The sequence below is a fragment of the Meriones unguiculatus genome, chromosome 5 (assembly GCF_030254825.1).
Source record: "Meriones unguiculatus strain TT.TT164.6M chromosome 5, Bangor_MerUng_6.1, whole genome shotgun sequence".
NCBI lineage: Eukaryota > Metazoa > Chordata > Mammalia > Rodentia > Muridae > Meriones > Meriones unguiculatus.
Window position 1 is genome coordinate 126,126,484 of NC_083353.1, and position 22,406 is coordinate 126,148,889.

General features: G+C 44.4%; 1 protein-coding gene across 1 annotated transcript in view; it reads left to right on the plus strand.

The window, feature by feature from the left end:
• Window positions 1-3,057: 3,057 nt before the first annotated feature.
• Aebp2 (AE binding protein 2) overlaps window positions 3,058-22,406 on the plus strand; it is a 33,782-nt gene continuing 14,433 nt past the window's right edge. The window contains exons 1-3 of the mRNA XM_021658978.2: window positions 3,058-3,883; window positions 14,870-15,077; window positions 19,362-19,469. Of these exons, the coding sequence (XP_021514653.2) occupies window positions 3,237-3,883; window positions 14,870-15,077; window positions 19,362-19,469 (963 nt within the window). The 5' untranslated portion in view covers window positions 3,058-3,236. The remainder of the gene's footprint in view (window positions 3,884-14,869; window positions 15,078-19,361; window positions 19,470-22,406) is intronic.

A 22,406-nucleotide genomic window follows, 5' to 3' on the forward strand; every position in this document is an offset into this window, starting at 1 on the left:
CTCACATCCACTCACCCCCAAACACATTCAAAATTAATTAAACAAATAAATCCTTAAAAATAATAATTCTTTTTTTTATTAAAAAGATTTATTTATTTTATTTATATGAGTGTTCTATCACATTATAGATGGTTGTGAGCCACTATGTGGTTGCTGGGAATTGAACTCATGACCTTTGGAAGAGCAGACAGTGCTCTTAACCACTGAGCCATCTCGACAGCCCCCAAAAATAATAATTCATAATAAAAAATTTTTAAAGAAAGTTAAAAGGACAATTTATAAAAGAGCACATAATAGAAGAGGCTATTTTCAAATTTTATACCTGAAAAGGGTCAAATGTCCAGAATAAATAAAGAATTCTTATATGCAACAATAAAAAAACAACTAATTTTAAAAATAAAAAATAATAATTTAAGGTCATTCTTAGCTACATATCAAGTTCAAGGTCATTTAGGCCACATGAGACTCCCTCAAAAAAACAAACAAACAAACAAAAAACATTAAACAGGGATGCAGAAATGGTTCCAAGTTAAAGAAGATTGACTGCTCTTCTAGAGAACCCAGATTTGACTCCCAGCGTTCACACGGTGGGGTCTTGATACCCTCTTTTGTCCTCTGTGGCTACCATACACAAACATGATGCATAGATATACGTGCAAGCAAAATACCAGGACACATAAATTAAGACAAACAACAACAAAGTGAAACAGCCTGGGCATGCAGCATACATACATCTTTAATTCCAGTACTCACGAGGCAGAAGCACGTGGCTTTCTGTGAACTAGAGGCCAGCCTGGTCTACAGGTCAATTTTCCAGGCTAGTCTTGCAAGGCCACATAGTGAAACTCTGTTTTAAAAACAGAAAAAGAAAAACTACAAGAGAGATAGAGATAGGCAGACAGTCAGAAAAACAGATAGTTAGAGAATAGGGAGAAGTTCAAGACTACCCTCAGCACAAAAATTCTAACCAGACATATAATCTCTTTCTATTACCTCTTAATGGGGTCAGGCAGATGCAGTCTTAAGTACCCAAGTTATACTGATGGACTTCAACTCCAAAACTACAATCACATGAAGGATGGCATGGAGGTCTTGTCTTTCTTTCTAGCTTTAACATCTACAAGATTCTATCTCTCTTCCTTCGTATTTCCTGTCAATGCCAAGGCACTCAGGGGACGAGGTCATCCTGGGACTATTGATCTTGCTCACTACGCACAGAAACTAAGTAAAGGGACATGAAACTAGGGTGCGACATTCAACTCCACTGTCAATTTTAAGAGACATTCTTAGGAGCATTAATTTGCAGTGTGGCAGGAATCCCAGCTTATAGCTGAAGTGGGTCAGTTGTTCTGTGGTCAAGCACGCCTGGACATGTCTGGTGACCTGTTGAGGCAAGACTGAGACAAACTGGCTGACTTCCTAGAACAGGACTCATTTCAGTGAAGAGAGAATGAGAGAAGCTGTGTGAGAAAGACTTAGTCACGCGATGGAGAGTCATAAAAGCCGCTCAGGGTAGCTGTGACTCAAATCCGTCACAAGTCTAGGCCCATGCAAACTTGTCTGCATCTCTCAAGGAAACAGCATTCAGAGCAAAAGCATAGGAGCTCTTTCACAGAAAGCCTGGAACCCTGGGCACAGCAGCTCGCAGGCCAGGTTTCCGCTAACAACGCGGCTCCGATCTCTCCAGAGTACGTGCTGGCTCTGCCTGTTGGGTTTGTCTTTCAGCGCCTGTCAGGCACAGTTGGTACCTGGAACAGCAGAGGCAAGCGTGGGGAGGTAATGAGATGAAGTGTCAGGACGCTTCCCAGGGGTCTTCAGTGTCCTAACTTAGGTGTGAGGGATAGGATAATCAGTGAGATCCAAGTCAGGGTTTCTTTGTGTAGCCTTGTCTGTCCTGTACTCGCTTTGTAGACCAGGCTCACTTCCAACTCAACTCCTAGCGATCACACTGCCTCCGCCTCCTGAGCGCTGGGATTAAAGGCGTGCACCGCCACAGCCGGGCTCCTGCTTCTGGAGCGCTTGCCATTACCTTGGTAGGCTACATGTTCCTTCTGCTGTATTATTTTATTTTTAATTTTTTTTATTAGGGCAGTAAATTTTGGAAACGTGAAAGTGCTTTACCAGGGAGCTCTCTGGGTGAGTGAGGGGGGCTGGGTGGGCTAAGAATGTCTGAGGGAACTCTCACTCTTTGAGAATGCCTCCTTACTCCTGAGAACCAGATGTGCCCTGGAGTCAGGGTGTGACAAGGGCTTCAGACCAGCGTTTCCTCATTATTTTACAAAACAAAGGCCCCACTTTTCCTTGGTGAAAAAGTTAGGAAGATGCTAACCTCCCTGTGGCGCTTAGGAAAGGGACGCTGGCCCAGAATAGGGAAGAGCTTTCACTAGTCTCAGTTGTTATCTTTCCATCCCGGCGTCAGACCTTCCGGAGTCAGACAGTTGTGAGCCGCTGTGTGGGTGCTGGGAACCGAGTGCCGGGTCCCCTGAAGCGCAGCCAGAGGTGTTAACGGCCGAGCCACCACGACACCCCCTATAAGTTACAGCCTGCTACAGTAGCTTCACCCCAGATTTTATTAGCGGCTCAACCAAAGTCGGAGGACTTTGAGCCAAAGCGCTGTCTGCTTCGTCTGAGCTGCCCTCCCTGAGAGGCTGGAACGTTGGGAGAGGTAAGCCGGCCCGGACGAGAGTGAGGCCTACAGCTGTGCTCTCAGGCTCCACGCCTCGAAAAAAGCCGTTTACTTTCTGCACGCTTTCTGTGGCCCGTCTTTGAGTACGGCAGGCGCTCAGAAGGCCAGGCAGACACTTGCTCCATCTACGGCCCCCTTCTGCAGAACACACTTCCCAGACTCTCCGAGCGGATGGTGTTCTCTAGAGAAGTACGGGGCTGTGAAAACCCCCGCCGACTTCGGGTTTCGGTGGCTCGTCCCGCCGCCAACGGGCGCGGGAAGGCGTGGGAAGGCAGCTAGAAACTCTGAGAGGCGGGGCCGGCGGGGGGCGTGGCCGCCGGCCGCCGCGCAGGCGCGCTGCCTCCTCCGCGTGAGTGCGCGCGTTGCGGCTCGTGTCCCAGTGCGGACCCCGTAGCGCGTGTGCAGCCTGACGCAGGCCCGCGGGCCCTCCTCCCGCTCTGCGGCGGCCGCGGCCGAGAGGAGTTCGGGGCGTGCGGGCGGGAGGGGGCGAGGCGGCGCGCCGCGAGAGGAGGCGGCGGCGAGAGGAGGCGGTGGAGCAGCAGGCGCCGCCATGGCCGCCGCGCTCGCCGACATGGCCGACCTGGAGGAGCTCTCCCGCCTCAGCCCGCTGCCGTCCGGCAGCCCCGGGCCCGCGGCGCGCGGCCGGGCCGAGCCGCCCGAGGAGGAGGAGGACGACGACGACGACGAGGCGGAGGCGGAGGCGGTGGCCGCGCTGCTGTTGAACGGCGGGGCGGGCGGCGGCGCGGGGGGCGGCGAGGCGGAGACCATGTCGGAGCCGAGCCCCGAGAGCGCCAGCCAGGCGGGCGGGGACGAGGACGACGACGAGGAGGACGACGAGGACGAGGGCAGCAGCAGCGGCGGCGCCGAGGAGGAGAGCAGCGCCGAGAGCCTGGTGGGCAGCAGCAGCGGCGGCTGCAGCGGCGACGAGACGCGCTCCCTGAGCCCGGGCGCGGCGAGCAGCAGCAGCGGCGATGGGGACGGGAAGGAGGGCCTGGAGGAGCCCAAGGGACCGCGGGGCGGCCCGGGCGGCCCGGGCAGTGGCGGCGGTAGTAGCAGCAGTAGCGTGGTGTCGAGCGGAGGCGACGAGGGCTACGGCACCGGGGGAGGCGGGAGCAGCGCGACCTCCGGGGGCCGGCGGGGCAGCCTGGAGATGTCGTCCGACGGGGAGCCGCTGAGCCGGATGGACTCGGAGGACAGGTCAGTGCGCCGCCACGGGGACTCCTCCGGGACCCCGTCCGGGGGACTCGGGGGACTCCTTCCTGACTCTGGAGGGCACTCTGTCTGCGTGGATCCCGTCTAGGGAATTCCTCCCCGACCCCACCGAGGGGACCCAGGGGACTCCCCTTGGACCCTGTCTTGGGGACTCCTTCTGAACCCTGTTGAGGCGGCTCCCTTGCCCGATCTCCCACCTCCTGGACCCGGATCCGGCCAGGGGGACCGCCCCGCAGCGAGCCCCTCGCTCTAAGTAGACTCCGGGGCTTCGCCGAGGGGACCAGGGGGACTTTCTGGCCGCAGTCCTTTTCGTGCCTTGCGCCTCCTTCCCGACCCCGCCCGCCCGTCGCTCGCTCGCTTTGGGAACGTCTTCGCCGCGATCCCTTTCCCCCTGGCCCCCAACTCTGGGACCCCAGCTCCCGGGGACTTTCCACGATCTCCCGCCCCCTGAGTTCTCGGCCCCTCCCCCAGATTTCAACTCGGAAATCCCTGGCGGCCGCCGCGCCCCTCTCTCGCCACTGAGCGGCTTCCAACTCCTCACCATCCCCCTCAACTCTCCTTTCCCCACCCTCCTTCCCTTGGCGCGGCACTCCCTTCGGACCGAAGGACGACTGTATCCCGGAGACAGCCCCCCAAAGCGGCCCGGACGCTCCAGCCGAGCTCCCGAGGCCCTTGATGTACACCTCGGTACACAAGGTTAGCTTCGTGCATCGGTGTGCGGGAACACTTGTCAGAACTGTAATTGACAAGTGTTTTCCAATATGGCTGGTCTCCTGGATCTCACAGAACTAACTTGTGCAGGGAGGAGACCCCAGCCCTGGCTTTGCTTTACTTTAAAAAAACCACTGTTGGTCCATTATATGTAATCACTGCTCTCCTATATGTCAGTTATATCGTCTCTATGGGGATTTGAATCTTGGTCATCAAATCTGGGCGAAAGTTTAAAACAGAAAGACCATTGTGGAAAGGAACAGTGAATTGATGCCCTTTACAGTAACTTTGTCGAATCGGAAAGAATTGGAGTCACTAGATAAGGCCATGAAGGTTTTAAAAAATTATGTTGTGGCTTTAAAAAAACGGCACTATACTGTGATACTTAAATCCCGCTTGGTGTTTTTTTTTTTTTTTTTTTAAGTCACGAATGGGGGAGGTTTTTGGAGGAATTAGTGCTTTTCTAGAGCACGTTCTGGATAGAACATTTAAGAAATGTGGTATGTTTGGTTGCTGCTCTAGTTTTTGATTGCTTTGTAAAATTTCATAATCGAACTGATCGATTTTTAATATACGTTTAAAAGAATCTCACGCCTATTATGTTCCTAAAGTGTATTAGCAGTTATTTTTCACCATCTGCTTGTGCTTTGATGATTGAAATTTATAAACCAATAGTGTTTTTTCTCCTTGGGTTGAATTTTGGTGGTTGGGGTGTCTGGCTAATATAACCCAGTTGAGAATCTAGCCTTTTTTATATACCTTAGCACCTGCACCCACCACCACACCTGAATTTTGGTTTGGTTTTTAAGTTAAAGCATTTTGAAATCTTTAGGAATTCTGGTTGCTAACAAAGATGAGCATGTTATATTTAGTGATAGGGAAATATTCTAGAAAAAAAAATCTCTGGATTAAAAAATAAGACAAGTAAATACTTGTTTTTTCTCCTCCCTCCAACATTGTTATGACAGGGTTTCACTTTTTAGCCCAGAAACCCTCAGCCTCCCAAATGTGGGAGCCACCATATATCTAGTTTAAGAAAGGCTCCTGAGCCGAGTTGTGGTGGCATACATTTATTATCCCAGCACTTGGGAGGCAGAGGCAGTCAGATCTCTGTGAGTTCCAGGACTGCCAGGGCCACACAGAAACCTTGTCTTGAAAAAAGCAAACAAAAACAAAAAAACTCTCCAGTGGATGTAAAACAGATTGCTCTTTAGAAAATTTACTCACTGTTCCTTTAGAAAACTTGTGCTGAACGGTGTAGGTACAGTTGGGGAAGATAGTATCTTTAACAGAAATGAAAAGTTCACGCGGGGCAACCTGTTTGGGGGGCTGCTCTCTGCTGCAGGAAGCTGTTACTCAGTAAAACCTTGTCTGTCTGTCCTTGAGAAGCACCCAGTTGATTGAAATTGCACAGTGTAGCATGTGCTGTCATGCACTGCCGTGTATGTGTCTGTCGGTGACATCTACCAATTCTTCTGCCTAGTGTGCACATGCATGTTTGCCATCTCTTCATTTCACCCTCACAGTTATGACGCACGAGAAGGGGTTATTTTAACTTCCATTTAGCAGATGGGAAGCAGAATTCCTTAAGACGCAGTTGGGTGTAAAACAAGATTTGCAACTCATTTCTTCCTCACAAGAGTTCACTTTATTTAAATCAGGTAGTTCGTAGCTAATTAAATAGTTCACTTTAATATTTAAGAAAGAAAGTTTTTTTGGCTTATAGTTCTTGGGCAGGGGTGGGTTGGGATCTGGGGAATACAGGCCATAGGGACAGGAAAGGCATTGTGGCAGGAGCAGGAAGCTGGCTGCTCACACTATGTCCACACTGTAAGACTGGGCATGGGAGGAGCCTGTGGGCCTCCCCTTTATTTTTTAGATCTATACAATCCTGTCTATCTTGGAGCTACGTGTGTAGACCGTGTAGACCAGCTGGCCTCAAACCCAGATCCTTGTGTTTCTTTATGCTGGACTATACCTGCTTTATAGAAAGCTTGGATCTGGTCATGCCTATGTTAGACCTCTGAGATATTCCTTGGGAGCTGTCCACAACATGGTTTGGGGGAGGGGCAATAAAGTCCCCCATGCAGGGGGAGGTATGGCTGGAGAGGTTTACAGCTCCGGCCAACAATAGTTCACATGAACTAACAAGTGACAAGTGTCCTAGAGCCATGTCCTCTATGTTGCGCTCCCCCACCTCCATCACTTCCTTTCAGAAGACAGTGAATTTTTTGATTAACAATAGTTAAATTGGTAAATTGTTTTCATTTGGTATTGAATATCAGTGAAGAGTAACTTTGGTGCCAAAAGGCTAAATAAGGTTAAAAAAAAAATGAGATATGCTTGCTTTCTTTTTTCTTTAATCTTTTAAACATTTATTTATTAGTGTGTGTAAGCGCGAGTGCATGTTGCACACTTGTGGAATTCAAGGAGGACTTGCTGGTTCTCTTCCAACATCTTGTATAAATTGGGGGAATCCAACCCAGGTCAGCTGGCTTTGCAGCAGATGCATTTCCCTGCTGAGTGAGCTAACTCACTGGCCCATTCTTGCTTCCTTGATGCTGTTAAACATTGGCAAATGAAAAAATGCTATAGTCATCGTTTCAGGGTAGTAGCTTTTTCACCTGTGTGGGGAATCGGTACTAGTGAAATTGGATTGTAGCCTTGATGGTTTTGAAATACCTCCTGTTGGCTTTGAGTTTTGTGTTTCAGAGCTAAAGTTTGGAAAGGATCTATACTTTGTTTTTTGGCAGAGTCTGATTCTGGTTTAGACTGGCCTGGTGTATCTAGGCTAGCCTCAGACTTGCGGCAGGCAGCCTTAATCTCCTGAATGTTGGGATTACAGGTGTGAGCTATCATGCTGCCTAGGAGGCATAATTAAACTTTGAGCTTGCCTTTATTTAGATTGCACCAGTCTGTGGACTCATTCTATATTTCATGGAAGTGAGTTGTAAGTTTCGTAATTAGAAAGATACAGTAATTTAAAAGTTCTTTTTAAAAGAGGCATTCCTGTGACAGCAATACCTTTATCTTTTGAACTTTTTGTACTAGAATCTTTAACTTTTCTGGTAGAAAAGCCCTGGTGTGGTGGTGTAAGCCGTTAATCTTAGTAATGTGGATGCAGAGGCAGAGAGAGGATGGTTATACAGAGAAACCTTGTCTCGAAAAGAAAAAAGAGGGAAAAAATGTTGAACGTTTGAGTTAATCTGCCATGCCTTAGCATTTATGGAAATTTCTTAAGTATCTGTTCTGCTTATCGAAAAAATAGAAATGCTTAGGTATTAGAATATTTAATTTAACGGTGTCATTTACAAACATGAGTTAGACATTTTTGTTTTTAAAAGATTTTTTTAAAATTAGATTTAGTTATGTGTGTGCATTTGTACTTGGAGGGTGCAAACGCTTTCAGAGGCCTGAGGCATTGGGTCTCCCTGGAGATGGAGATCCAGGCAGTTGTGAACCTGTTGTAGGACCAGAAGAACAAAAAGTGTTTGCCCTTAAACCATGACTTATCCTCCAGCCTTGTGTTAGAAATATTGTAGTGATAAGTGACCAATTTCTGAAGCGATTAAGTGACATGTTTTATCATAACAAGAAATAGGTTAAAGCATATTTGATATTATTTTAAAATATTTTATTTTTGTGTGTCTGTGTGTGTTTATGAGAATGTGATGTAAGATTTTTTTGGTCTGGAAGATAGGGTGACAACTTCTGGCTTGATCTATCTTGTATGTTGACATTTAGACTTTTAATTCCAAGGTAGATTTTCCAAAGTAGATTTGGCCATAGCTCCTAGCAGATAATTTTATTTTTGAGACAAGGTCTCAATGTTGTCTATGCTAGTTGTAGTCTGACTAGCTTAGAGCTCCTGATCCTTCTACCACAACACATTCTCCAAATGTTAGGATTAACAGAAGAGACCTATCACACCTAACACCTAGCTCCGCAAATTTAATTAATCAAAGTTGAAAATGTTAGATTTTAAGCTTTACCTCCTGTTATTTGTTATGGTGGGAGTTGCAGTGGAGAATTGGGTAGTGGTGCAGTGGACCGTATGCCATTTCAGCTTGGACTAGTGATGCAGTCAGCAGGAACTTCAGGTAGCCCAGTGCCTCAACACTTGCATAGGGCACTTTGTATGGCATCAATATAGACTGGCTGGTTTCACCCAGAGTTGATCTGAGAAGGAGCCAAGGGAAAGCCCCAGAGCTCTCTGAGCCAGATATACCTCTGGTAAGTATTTTCTTTAATCTATGTGTATGGATGTTTTGCCTGCATTTGTGTCTGCACCACATGTGTGCTTGGTTCTATTGGGAGCCCTGGGACTGGATTGTATGGGTTTTAGAATTAAACCCAGTCTTGTGGAAGAGAAGTAGCCAGTGCTTCTTACAGCTCAAAGCTTTTTCTGTTTCTCTTTTAGTCTCTGATACATTTAACTGCTTTTCACCTGTGAGAGAAACAAACTTTTAAACTCTCAAAAGCTACAGTTTACATGGGGAGTGTGGAGCTCCCCTGTAATCTCATCTCTTGATAGGTAGGGGCAGGAGGATCATCAAGCAAATATTAGGTTGGCTTAGCCCACATGAGTTTCAAGTCAACCGAGGCTCATATATACATATCTTGGCTCAGAAAACCAGCCACTCTGCCAGGTGGTGGTGGTGCATGCTTTTACTTCGAGCACTCAGGAGGCAGAGGCAGGCAGATATCTTCTGAGTTCGAGGGCAGCCTGATCTTCAAAGAGTACCACCAGGATTGCTGAGACTACACAGAGAAACCCTAAACAGCCATCCACACCCCTCTCCCCCAAACGAAACCAAATGCAAACGTCTTAACACAATTGCTGCTTTTCTGGCCACCTTGTTTTGTGTGTGAGCCTGTGTTTTGGGGCAGCCTGCTTATTGTTTAGTCCAGGCTAGCCTTTAATTCATGTTGACCCACCTTCCTTCGTGTCCCGTGGACAAGGATCACAGACATGAGCCACCACTTCCTTTTTTTCCCCCCACTACATTGGTTTATTTTGGTGTGTGTGCGCGCATATTCTGGTGTTGGAATCAGAGGCCAACTTGAAAGTTGGGTGTTTCTTTCCATTACGTTGATATTTGGGATTGAACTCAATGGCCGGATCCTCTGAAACTAAAGATATAGACAAATGTAAGACACCATGTGGGTGGGCACTGAACATCAGCCTGGATCCTCTTTACTGCTGAGCTTTTTCTTCAGTCCCCTCCCACTGTTTTTAAGGTAAGGTCTGCTAGACCAGGCTAACCTGGAACTCACTTTGTAGACCAGTCTGGCCTCAGACACTCACCAAGATCTTGTGCCAGCTACCTGGATGCTGGAATTACAGGCATGATCAGTCACACCCAGGGACAGGTTTTTCTTTGTAGCTTTGGTTGTCCTGGAACTCACTCTGTAGACCAGGTCTGAACTCAGCCGCCTGCCTCTGGCTGGATCCTAAGTGCTTCGATTAAAGGCCTGCTTCACCACCGAGTGGCTCCAGTGGCAGATTTTAAAGAGAAAATTTAAAAGGCTTTTTATACATTTATTTATTTGTGTGTAAAGATCAGAGGACTGCTTGTGGGAGTCAGTTCTCTCCTTTAACTTTTATGTGGGATTTGGGGGGTGTTGAACTCAGGTGCCAAGGCTTTTGCAGTAAGTACCTGGCAGAGGTTTTGTTTGTTTGTTTGCTTTTTTGTTTGTTTGTTTTTGTTTTTTTTTTAAATGTCATTTTCGGATTACATTTTTCTGGAGTTTACAAAAATATTTTTTAAAAAATTTTGGTTTGCATGTCTGTATCTACATTGGGTCTGTGAATGGCCAGAGACATCAGATTTCTTGGAGCTGAGTTACAAGCCTTGTTAGCCAGCCAGCCACCCAGTGTGAGTGCTGAGAACAAGAACTTGGGTCCTTTGCAGGAGCTGTCAGTGCTCTTAACCATGGTATCTCTAGCCCCCAGAACTGTTTTTACAAAGTAAAAGGTTACACTTTATTGTGTAATTAATTGTATTAAAGTAATGTGTTTCCACTGTTAGTCTGAACGCTTTGCTGTGTTCAGCCAGAGAATTGTGGCTGTAGTAGTGCTGAAGGGCTGTGTGCTTGAGAAACAAGACGCAGTGTGCAGTGTGGAGTGAGGGTGGCCAGAGAAGAAGGCAGCCTGCTTGTTTCCACAGACTGCATTTCATCATTGTTGCATAAAGTCCCTTTTGACCAATTTAGTGAAGGCTTCTGGGTCTTGGGGGGAAAATCCTTTGTCTTTCTCTAGAGAAGTCATTGTGGAGATAGACAGTTTTTTTATTATTATTATTATTTATATTCTTGATTAGAAAAACCCATTTTGGCTATTTGCTTTACTGTGATAACTAGATGTAATTAGAGTAATAATAGTAAGATTTTGGTTTTGGTTAATGATTTTTAATGTGCCTCTGATTTTTTTTTTATGATCAGCTCACTGTGACAGCCATGTATTTCACTTACCTTAAGCTATCACTCAGGCCCTCATTCCTGAGTTTTTAATTTGATTTTGAGATGGGGTCTCACTGGCCTGAAACTCAGTTATGTCTGCCTCTATTCAGACACACGGTAAAGGCGTGTACCACCATGCCTGACTAGAGGTGTCCTGGTCAGTGGCAGTATTATAGGGGAAAAGAGAAGCACCTGTTAAGAAAGTAATGTGTTTTTTTTTTTTTTTTCCTAGTTAAGAGAATAATTCAGGATCATTTGTATGGTCTTATGGTTATCAACAATTTACTGAATAGGTTGGTTATTGCTCACAAAGTTGAAGATTTGCCAAAATTCCTTTTGTAAGCTGGGCTGCACAGCAAGACCCCAGTCAAAAACCACCCAGCACAGCACAACTAGAAAGCTTACAGTTAGTTATATTGTCCACTCTGACCCTTTTTAATGCTCTTAGACCCATACTTTTTTGCCTCTATTTTATGCTTAATTGAAATGAAATTTCAATTCAATTAAAATAATTTTATATGTAGCGTCATTTGTTTATGTTTCATTCTGTTTATCCCCCCTCCATCATTGAGTCAGCGCCTCACTGTTCACTCAGACTAGCCGGGAATTGACTTGCTTAAAGCTGCTTGTCCCCAGTTGAGACTTCCTCAGGTAACTCAAGGTTGTGTCCAGTGGACAACAGAAGCTAACTAGGAGACAATCCTTGAACTTTTTTGAAGTCTCCCTTTCTAGCTCAGGGAGGGGTTCCAGGTGTGAGCTTTGCACCTGGCATTCTGAGATGGACCATTTAACCCTAGGTCAGAATTGCTGGTGATTTTTTTTTTCCTTCCTCTGGCTGCCTGAGGGTTACAGACATGTCATATCAAGGTGAAAAATGGGAACTTTAGAATACCTGTTCATTCGTTTATTCATTTATTTTCAAGACAGGGTTTTTCTGGCTGTCCTGGAACTTGCTCTGTAGACCAGGCTGGCCTCCAACTCACAGAGATCCATCTGCCTCTGCCTCCCTGAGTGCTGGGATTATAGGCCTGTGCCACCATGCCCGGCTTAGAATACTTGTTTTATAGCATATAGATGTACCACACATGCATTAGTTACCAGGTTTCATCCTTAACTCCCTAGTTGGTAGTAATTAGGTGAATTGAAGGCTCCTGAAGACTGTTCTTCAGTGAAGGCCTGGTCTGGTCGAGGTTAGGGATGATCTTAGTCTTCCTGGAAACTTCAGGTCAGATCTTCACACACACACACACACACACACCCTCTGCCCCCTTGGATTTTCGATACAGGGTTTCTCTGTGTTATGTAACCCTGACTGCCCTGGACTCACTTTTTGTAGATCAGGCCTGGAACTCAAAGAAATCTGTCTGCCTCTGCCTTCCTGCTAGCATTAAAGGCGTGCACCATCACGCCCAGCAAGATCTTCATTTCTTGAAGGAAGGGTTTGGAGTATGCATTCATGGTAGGTTCATGTTCCCTAAACTTGTGCACCTTAATCCTTTGCTGTCGTGCTCATCGTTTCCAGCCCTTTAAGAGAAGCGCTGTTATCACAGTGGTGGACCTTTTGATGTCTGTTGTTGAGAAAGTATAATCCTTTGCTGTCATGCTCATCGTTTCCAGCCCTTTAAGAGAAGTGCTGTTATCACAGTGGTGGACCTTTTGATGTCTGTTGTTGAGAAAGTATAATTTAAAAACAATTTACAGGGCATAGTGCTGCAATTTGAATAAATTCTGTGTTCCAGAGATTATTGCTGATAATCGATAGCTGGGAGAGGGTTATGGGGATGTTCATTAGCCTAGTTGGCTCCATTGTACAGTTATTGAAACATCACTTTGTCCCATAAATATGTACAACTACCTGTCATTCAAAACTAAAACAAGTTTTGAATTTCCAGCAGTGATTCAATTTTTCTTCTCAAGTGAAATTGTGAATCGTAACACATAAATATTAAAGTGGTATTTGATTAGAATTGACTTGGGCCATGTCTTAGAATTTGTTTATTTTATATTTTAATTTCCTGAAATGTGCATGTGTGGAGGCATGTATGACAAGGCATGGGTATAGAAGTCAGAAAGCTTTGCAGGAGTTGACTTTCTGAGACAGGTTTCAGACTGTAGCCCAGGTTGGTCATGAACTCATGATCCTTTTCTCCTGGCTCTTAAGTGCTGGCATTGCAGGTGTGAAGTACCATGGCTAGTTCCAGATTGTTTGTTTTAATTCACTATGTAGCTGAGGATGGTGTGGCATTTCATGGCCTTCTCTCCCCACCTACCAAGTGCCATGATTATTGGCCTACTGCCATGCCTGGTCTGTATTGTACTACACATTGAACACAGGGCTATGCATGGGCAAGCCATCTGTAGAGCAATTCGTGTGCCTGGGCTGGCATGCATGTGTATGTGGGCACATCTGTGAAGGTGAGAGGGACAACTTGCTAGACTGTTGGTTCTCCCCTTCGATCATGGGGGTCCTGGGGATTGAACTTGGGTCATTAGACTTGGTGGCAAGTGCCTTTACCTGCTGAGCCATCTTGCAGTTTCTCTTTCATTTCTCATTTTCCTTTCTGGTCCTGGAGATTGAATCAAGGTCTTCACACTTGATAGGCAGTGTACTGTGGTCTGAAACTCAAATTAATTAACTTTGGTGCTGGAAACTGGACCCTGGACATGCTGTGGAGGCCACCCTGTCACTTCCTTATAACCCAATTTGAGCTTTTTCATATTAAAAATGTGAAGAGCCAGCCAGGTATGATGGTGTTGGGAGGGGCCTGCCTCCTGATTAGGGGTGACCTTGTGCGAGTTTTTCTGTTTCCCAGGTCTTAAGGCCTTCAGGATTTAGGATGTGGGAGGTCCAGGGAATGGTTACTTTCAGAGGTTTCAAGAAATGCAAATTTATAATTTATTTATTTTGGGTTTTTGAGAGAGAGTTTCTCAGTGTGTATCCTGGCTGTCCTACAGTCACTCTGTAGACCAGACTAGCCTTGAACTCTCAGATATCTGCCTGCCTCTGCTTCCTGATTCCTAGGACTAAAAGCACCTGGCATAAATGCAGTTTTTAAAATTCTAGTTTTGGGGGCTAGAGAGTTGTCTCACAGGTTAAGAACACTGGACTTTCTTCCAAAGGTCCTGAGTTCCAATTCCAGCAACCACATGATGGATCACAACTACACAACTACGGTGTCTTCTTTTGGCGCACATGTAGGTGGAATGCTGTATAAATAGTAAATAAATAAATCTTTAAAACTCCAGTTTCTTGGTTTGCTCAAGGGCTAGAGAAGACTTATTTAGATTTTGGTAACTTCAGAGCCCTCCACACACCCCTCTCCAAAATGTTTCTGTCTGCCTGTCTCTCTCTCTCTTCCTGACTGTCTCTGTGTGTATGTGTCTGTGTGGTAGGGTAGTGTTGATGTTTGTAGGGTTGAGCTCATGCTAAGAAAATGTTCTGTCATTACCTACCTCTTCAGCCCGTGTTCCCACCTTTAATATACATATATATAATATATATATATATTCACAGCATATCTCATTTTCCCTCTCCCAAGCTGTCTTCAAATTCTTTGCAGTCCCGCCTCAGCTCCATGCTGCTGGGAGTTGTATTTGATTTTGAGGCACTGTTGTACTGTTGTGTTTTTACCTTGTACTTTATTGCCAACAATTTTCAAAGCATTACAGTTGAATAGAGAATTTTGGTCAGTATGCATCATTTGTATAGAGCAGAATGTTGCATGTGATTCACTATTTGTAAGATCATATTCATGTTGGTGAATTTCTAGGAGTAACAGCCTTTTTCTTCTCTTGTAGCATAAGCAGTACTCTAATGGATGTAGACAGCACAATTTCCAGTGGGCGTTCAACTCCAGCAATGATGAATGGACAAGGGAGCACTACTTCTTCAAGCAAACACATTGCCTATAATTGTTGTTGGGACCAGTGCCAGGCGTGCTTCAACTCTAGCCCAGACCTGGCAGACCACATCCGTTCCATACACGTAGATGGTCAGCGTGGAGGGGTTGGTTTTGCTATTCTTTTTCATTCTGTTTTTATTGTGTTCATTTATAATTGCTAATAGGTTTTTTTTTTTCTTTCATGAAAGGAATTGGGGAATTTGCCTCTCATTTTCTGTTATAGGCCTGTCTACTTACTAGGATTACAAGGAACTGGATATAATTTTTTGGGTTTCAGTTTGCTCCTAGATATGTTGTTTTGAAGAAACGAGCCCTTTAAAGCTGTGGTAGAAATATATAAATGCACGTGGTGAATCCCAAGGTTCTGGCACTGGCGAGGAAAGCATCTGGGAATCAGCATCATTCGTGCAGCTCTTGTCAGAGGCTTCAGTTACCCTGATGGGACTCAGCCAGCCTGAGCGATGGTGCCAGGGTTGTGGTGAGGCAAGGCTTTAGTCCCAGCACTCGGGAGGCATTAGCAGTTGGATTTTGTGAGTTTGAGGTCAGCCTGGTCTACATAGCAAGTTCTAGCAAGGCTACACAGTGAGACATTGTCTCAGAAAAACAAAACGGAGAAAAAAGAAATATTTTATACAGAAAGTATTTCTAAAAATCCCGTATAAAAATATTTTTCAAGGCATTTGCCTGTGATCCTTGCTTGGGAGGCTAAGGCAGGAAGGTGTCTTACCTGGTTAGATTCTGAGGCTACATTAAGACCCTGTCTCAGAACCATACAGCAGGGGCTAGAGAGGCTCGGGCTGCTCTTGAGAGGACTCAGTCTGGCCTTAGCAGTTACTTGGTGGCTAACCTTTGCCTGTAACGCTAGTTTGAAGAGAATCTAGTGCTTTCTTCTGCTCTCCAAAGATAATATGTGTGTGTGGCATAGAGGCATAACATGCAGGCTAAGCCCAGAAATGCCTTTGAAAAGAGTATTAAAAAAAAATAGCTGGGCACAGTGGTGCACACATGTAATCCCAGCACTTGAGAGGCAGAGTCAGGCCTCTCAACCTGGTCTACAACGAGAGTCCAGGACAGCCAAGGCTACACAGAGAAGAAACCCTGTCTCTAAAAAACAAAAATAAAATAAAAACAAAATAAAGCAAACCACAGCCATTTGTGAAATAGCTACAACTGTACATCTAAAGTCTTGGGTTCTCCTTTTCCTTTTCTTTTGTCCTTCCTCTTCCTTTCCTTTTCTTCTCCTTCCCTCTCTATTTGCTTTTTTGAGACCAGGTCCTTCTAAAAGCCCTAAGAGTAGTCCCACTTTGCTGGTCAGCGGTGGAACACACCTTTAATCCCAGCACTGGGGGAAAAAGTCACCTCAATCTTAGATTATTAGCAAAATCTTGCCACATGAGAGGTTGAGTCAGCCTGGACCACAATGAGGGGACCCAGCCATCCAAACAAAATTGACATAAAAATTCTCCATTGTTATAACACTAGTCTTGAATCTTGATCTTAAACATTGTGTTGATATTTTCCTTTCCTTTTCCTTTTTTTCCCCCCTTTCCTAGCTTTTTGTTACACAGTTTTTCTGTGTAGTCCTGGCTGTCTTGGAATTCAGATCCGCCCGTCTCTTGCCGCCTGAGTACTGAGAATAAAGGCATGTGCCACCACTGCTCAGCTCTGTTGAGTTTTTCTGTTGCTTATGTTACTTGGGTTGAAAATTTAAGACAGACCTGGACACACACCGGTAATCTCAGCACTCAGAGAGGTGCAGGCAGGCAGATCTGTGAGTTCCAGGACAGCCTGGTCTACAAAGCCAGGATAGCCAAGGCTGCACAGAGAATCCCTATCTCGAAAAAAGTAAAATAAAAAAGAAAGAAAATTTAAGACAGGAGATTTATTGGTTACACTCAGGACATACATGTGCTTATCAAACAGTATTGAGTTATTTTCTCTAATGTGTAGTATTTCTCTTTTCCTCCTAGGTTTATTTTGAGACAGGGTTTCACCATGTGTAGACCAGGCTAGCCTTGAATTTATAATCTACCTGCTTCTGCTTCCTGAGTTCTGGGATTAAAGGCATGTGCCACTCACTATACCCACTAGATTTATTCTAAGTAATCTTTTAAATACCTGCTTAAATATGTTCATGTTACATTTGTCCACTTGTTTTGTATGTGTGTGTGCAGGTGGGTATAGAGATCTAGGGCATTTTGCCAGAATTGGTTCTTCTACCATGTGAGTCTGAGGATCGAACTCAGCTATCAGGCTTGGTGGCAAGTGCCTTTGCCCACTGAGCCACCTCACAGTCCAAAAGTAATCTTGGAAAGGTTTTTCTGCCAGGGGTATTGAACATAAGGCCTTTGTGATTTACTCCTTAAACTTCCTTGAAGCCCATGTAGGCTTTGCATTCATTTTCCTGCCTCATTCTAATGGGCAGCTGCAATTAAGTAACTTAAAAACTTGGAGTGTGAAGCATTATGGGACAAAGAGAGGCGGGCCAGGAATCAGTGATGAGGAAGAAATGTTTTGGAATGCAATGTTTTGGGAGCAGTCAATTAGAAGGGCAGCGATGATGTTTTCTTGTTAGAATAAGTTCTGTTTTTTGAGATGAGGTCTCATGCAATCAAAGTTGTTCTCAGATTTGCTATGTAGCTAAAGATGTTTTTGTCCGAGTCAGGATTTCTCTGTGTAACTCTTGACTGTCCTGGAAGTTGCTTTGTAGACCAGGCTGGCCTCATTCTTAAAGATCCTCCCACCTATGCCTCCTGAGTGCTGTGGTTAAAGGCATGTGCCTCCACTGCAAGATCCTCTTGCCTTTACCTCCCAGTCGCTGAGATACCAGACATGGCTCATTGCACTTAGTTTCCAGGTTTTATGTATGCTTGGCAAGTACTCACACAGCAGTCACAGACTTGCAGTCCCTACTGTACCTGCTAAGGAACTGGGGTCAGTCCTGTATAATCAGGTCCAGCTTACATTAGGATTTGGACTGATTGAGGATGCACAGCTTCATCTAAGAAAACCAAAAAGCCAATGTAGATCATGGAGGCCACATGACTTAAGTCATTAATTAATAGACTGAGACATTTGCTGCACACTGGATTTTAAAGTGTTTGCCTTGGTTCCCAAGAAGCCTAGAAGAAAATGGAGTTAGATTATTGTGAGCCACCATGTGGGTGCTGGGAATTCAACACGGTACCTGCAAGAGCAGCCACACCAACTGGCTGCTTCTGATTTTGTTTTTGTTTGTGTTTATTTTGTTTTATGCTTCCTGGTATTGAGCCTCAGGGCTCAGTGCTTGGCAGTCAAGCACTCTACCACAGAGCTACATTCTTAGCCCTTAATGTACTTTTCTTCAGTCTTCTGGATATTTATATCTAGTACTGAAATGATTCTGCATATAATTGTTATCATGAAGAGTCTTGACCCTCATCCCCCACCCTCTACCCAGGAAGATTTCACTATGTGTCAGTTCTTCAGTGTGTGGAACAGTTTCGAGGATTTGGCATATTCAGGGGAAGGTTAGGTTGCTAGTGTTGGAACTTTTCAGACCTAGTCAGATTTGGTTTCCTAAGGCTGAGACTGCAGCTCTTCACAGTGATAGATTAGTCTTTGTCCATTATATTTTTATATTTGCCTCATAATTAAGATACCTGAAAATACTTTAAGATGGGAAGAGCAGTACAAGAATATAGAATGTTGGTAGGCATTTGAGAATAGGAATCAATGAGTAGAAAAATTTTGTGACAGAATTTTTATTTCTTTTTAAATCTGGATTTATGTAAAATGTATAACTTCTGACTGATTCTTTGAAGTAAAAGCTTATCTACTAGTTAATGACCATTTCATATTTTCCTAGTATTGAGAAGTAGCAAATGTTTGTTCCTTACACAAATATAAGAAAGCTTGTCTGGGCTGGAGAGATGGCTCAGAGGTTAAGAGCACTGTCTGCTCTTCCAAAGGTCCAGAGTTCAACTCCCTGCAACCACATGGTGGCTCATAGTCATCTATAATGAGATCTGATGTCTTCTTCTGACCTGCAGGCACACATGCAGACAGAACACTGTATGCATAATACATAAACAAATCTTAAAAACAAAAAACAAAAACAAACAAACAAAAAAAACCAGACAAATGCAAGTTAGAAAGCTTGTCTTCGAGCCTGGAGATTGTCATCATCTGTGCTTCTTCATTTTGGGGTATGTTAGTTCCTTCCTTGAGGGATAGGACCCAGTGTTGAGACTGGGGCAAGACTGCAGCCTGTTGGGACACTAGAGTTAAATGCATTTTGATTGAGTGTACAGTCAGTGCCTTTATCAGTTGAAGATTTTCATCATATTTGAAATTATGAGGGACCAAAGTCTTTATTGAAATAAGCGATGACAATGCTCTTTTAACAGGTGTTCGTTTGCTTGTGGAAAGGTTGTAAGGTGTATAACACCCCGTCAACCAGTCAGAGTTGGTTGCAGCGGCACATGCTGACACACAGCGGAGACAAACCTTTCAAGGTACGTATGTGAGTGATTCATAAAATCACAGTGGGAACTCCTCTCCCTTCTTCTTAAAGGTAAGGTCTCACTGTCATCTCAGCTCAGGGTGTCCTGACTCCTTATATAGGCCAAGCTGCTGCCTTGGCTTCTCCAGTGTTGGGATTACATGTTGAGCCACCATGCCTAGCTGACCTGTGTAATGAACATGCTTTGACTATTGTAAAAATCTTTTTAGTATTGAGGGGCAAATAGGGTCCTGCAGTCATTTTTCCACAGACTTGTCCCTAGTGCCTTCTGAATCCCTTTGTTAACATTTTTATTGATACTTATATTTCAAAAGTAGCTGGAGATAAAGATAATAAAATTCAGTGTGAAGAACAGAGCAAAAATCACAATTAGGGTGAGCGTCCTTTAAAACTACAAATACCCAAATAATGTTAAGCCATATCTAGCCAGTTATATCTCTTGGTATGACTGCATTGTCTCATTCTCAGAAGTTTCAGCCTTGTTAACAAATAATACTGTTCTATGGAATAAAGAATATAAATGGGTTTTTTTTTTTACTCAATTGCAAGATTGAAAATCATCAAATAGATGTGTGCTGAGAAATCTTTAAGGAATAGGTTTCTGACTTATTTTAAAATAAACACTTTTTTTTAAAGATTGATTTATTTATTATGTATACAATGTTCTGCCTACATGTAGGCCTGCATGCCAGAAGAGGGCACCAGATGTCATTCTAGATGGTTATTAGACACCATGTGGTCATTGGGAACTGAACTCAGGACCTCTGGAAGAACAGCCAGTGCTCTTAACCTCTGAGCCATCTCTATGTGCTCCCCCCAACCCCCTTCCTTCCTTCCTTCCTTCCTTCCTTCCTTCCTTCCTTCCTTCCTTCCTTCCTTCCCTCTTTTTTTTTTTTTAACCTTTCAAGACAGTTTCTCTGAGTAGCCTTGGCTGTCTTGGACTCCTTTGTAGACTAGGCTGGCCTTGAACTCAAAGAGATCTGCCTGCCTCAGCCTCCCAAAAGCTGGTATTAAAGACAAGTGCCACCATGCCTGGTTAAGAATGCTTATTTTAAGAATGTATGGCACTCAGGGAGGCAGAGGCAGGTAGATCTCTGAGAGTTTGAGGCCAGCCTGGTCCACAAAGTGAGTCCAGGATAGTGAAGGCTACAGAGTGAAAACACTGTCACAATAAAACAAACCGAAAAGAATGTATGGTGCTAAGAACGCTCAAAACCAGAGGCATGAATTTGTAGGCCTAGGAAATTGGGAGGATGAAGCAGGAGGATTGCTTGAGCCCAGGAATTTGAAGCCAGCCTATGCAACACAGTAAGATGGCCTCATTCCTCACTGTTTTATCTCCAGGAGGTTTGCTACCTCTCCTGTTACTATACAGTTGTCTTCCTGCATCTATAATTAATTGCTAGTATTGTTTCATTAATCTCTAAAAAGTCTTTTTAATGGAAAAGGTCTTTTTAATGGAACAATAGATAAATGCAGTCCCTCCTCTCAACCCTGCTTTGTGTGAGAGGGTCTTGCTCTGTAGCTTGCTGACCTGAAACTCCCAATATGTCTAAGCTGCTCTTAAATCCCTGCCTCAACCTGAGTTTCAATAACAGGCTGTTCTTACAGAAAATTTAGTGTGAACCGTATTATGTGTGTCTGCTAAACTGTTCTAAATGTAGAGTTCTTTTTTATTTTTTTCTCATACAAGGCTTCTCTGTGTAGCCTTGGCTGTCCTGGACTCGCTTAGCTTGGCTTCCACCTCAGTGATATTCACTTGCCTTTGCCTCCCTGAGTGCTGATATAGGTGTGTACCACCACACCTGGCTGAAATGCAGAGTTCTAATAGATGCACTATAACAAGTTTATCCTATTCGTATCTTATGTCTCTTGGTTTTGATTGGGAAATGTTTATTTCTTTTTGAAACAGGGTCTCACCATTTAACTGGCTGGCCTGAAACCTGCATTGTAGACCAAGCTGTCCTTGAACTCAGAGATCTGCTTGCTTCTGCCTCCCAAGGGCTGGAATTAAAGACATGCAACACCATGCCCAGCTCCCACTGGAGATAGGCAAGAGCTGTTTTTAAAGGTGTTAGGAGTATATTATAGTGTATAGCTTGAAGTTTTGCTGTTGTAGAAATTTGTATTTTCTTTTTTTAAATAAATATTTTTAATTTTTATTTACATCGGTGTTTTGCCTCTGTGTTAGGTGGTCTAATCCTCTGAGGCAGGAGATACAGACATTTGTGAGCTGCCATGTGGGTGCTGGGAATTGAGCTCGGGTCCTCTGGAAGAGCAGCCAGTGCTTTTTACCACTGAGCCATCTCACCAGCCCCAGAAATTGGTATTTTCAATATTCTAATACATTCTCCATGTTATTTGGGTTCAGCTTGATATTTAGACATGTATGTACCTAGCACGTACTCTATCAAGTTCCCTTTTCCTGGTCCCTCCTTAGGTCTTTCTCACTTGCAAGAGCAGCCAGTGTTCTTACCCATTGAGCCATCATCTCTCCATATGAAATTTTATGTGTATATAACCCATGTCTGTATGTGTGTAGGGTTGAGGGGGCATTTATGGAGGATATAGTTCATGATCTCGTTTTCCTGATTGCCAGTTTTTTGTGTTTTTTTTGTGTGTGTGTGTGTAAGTTTGCGGTTGCTCTGCTAAATGAAGCTTTTCAATTTTCTATAATTCTTGGGCTTATTTCCTGTGTTAGTAGAGTATTGTTCAAAAAAAAAAATGCCTATGCCTATATCATGTGTGTGGGTGAGAGGCATATCTGCTCATGTCTAGGCCAGATGTAAGATAGTGTCTCACAGCTCCAGTGTGGTTCAAAACTCTGTAGTTGCTGGTGACCCTGAACCAAGGCCTTGTGTGTGCTGTGTGAGCACTCTACTACTGAGCTAAGTTCCTACTCTTCTGCCTAGGGCCTCTCATTGAACCC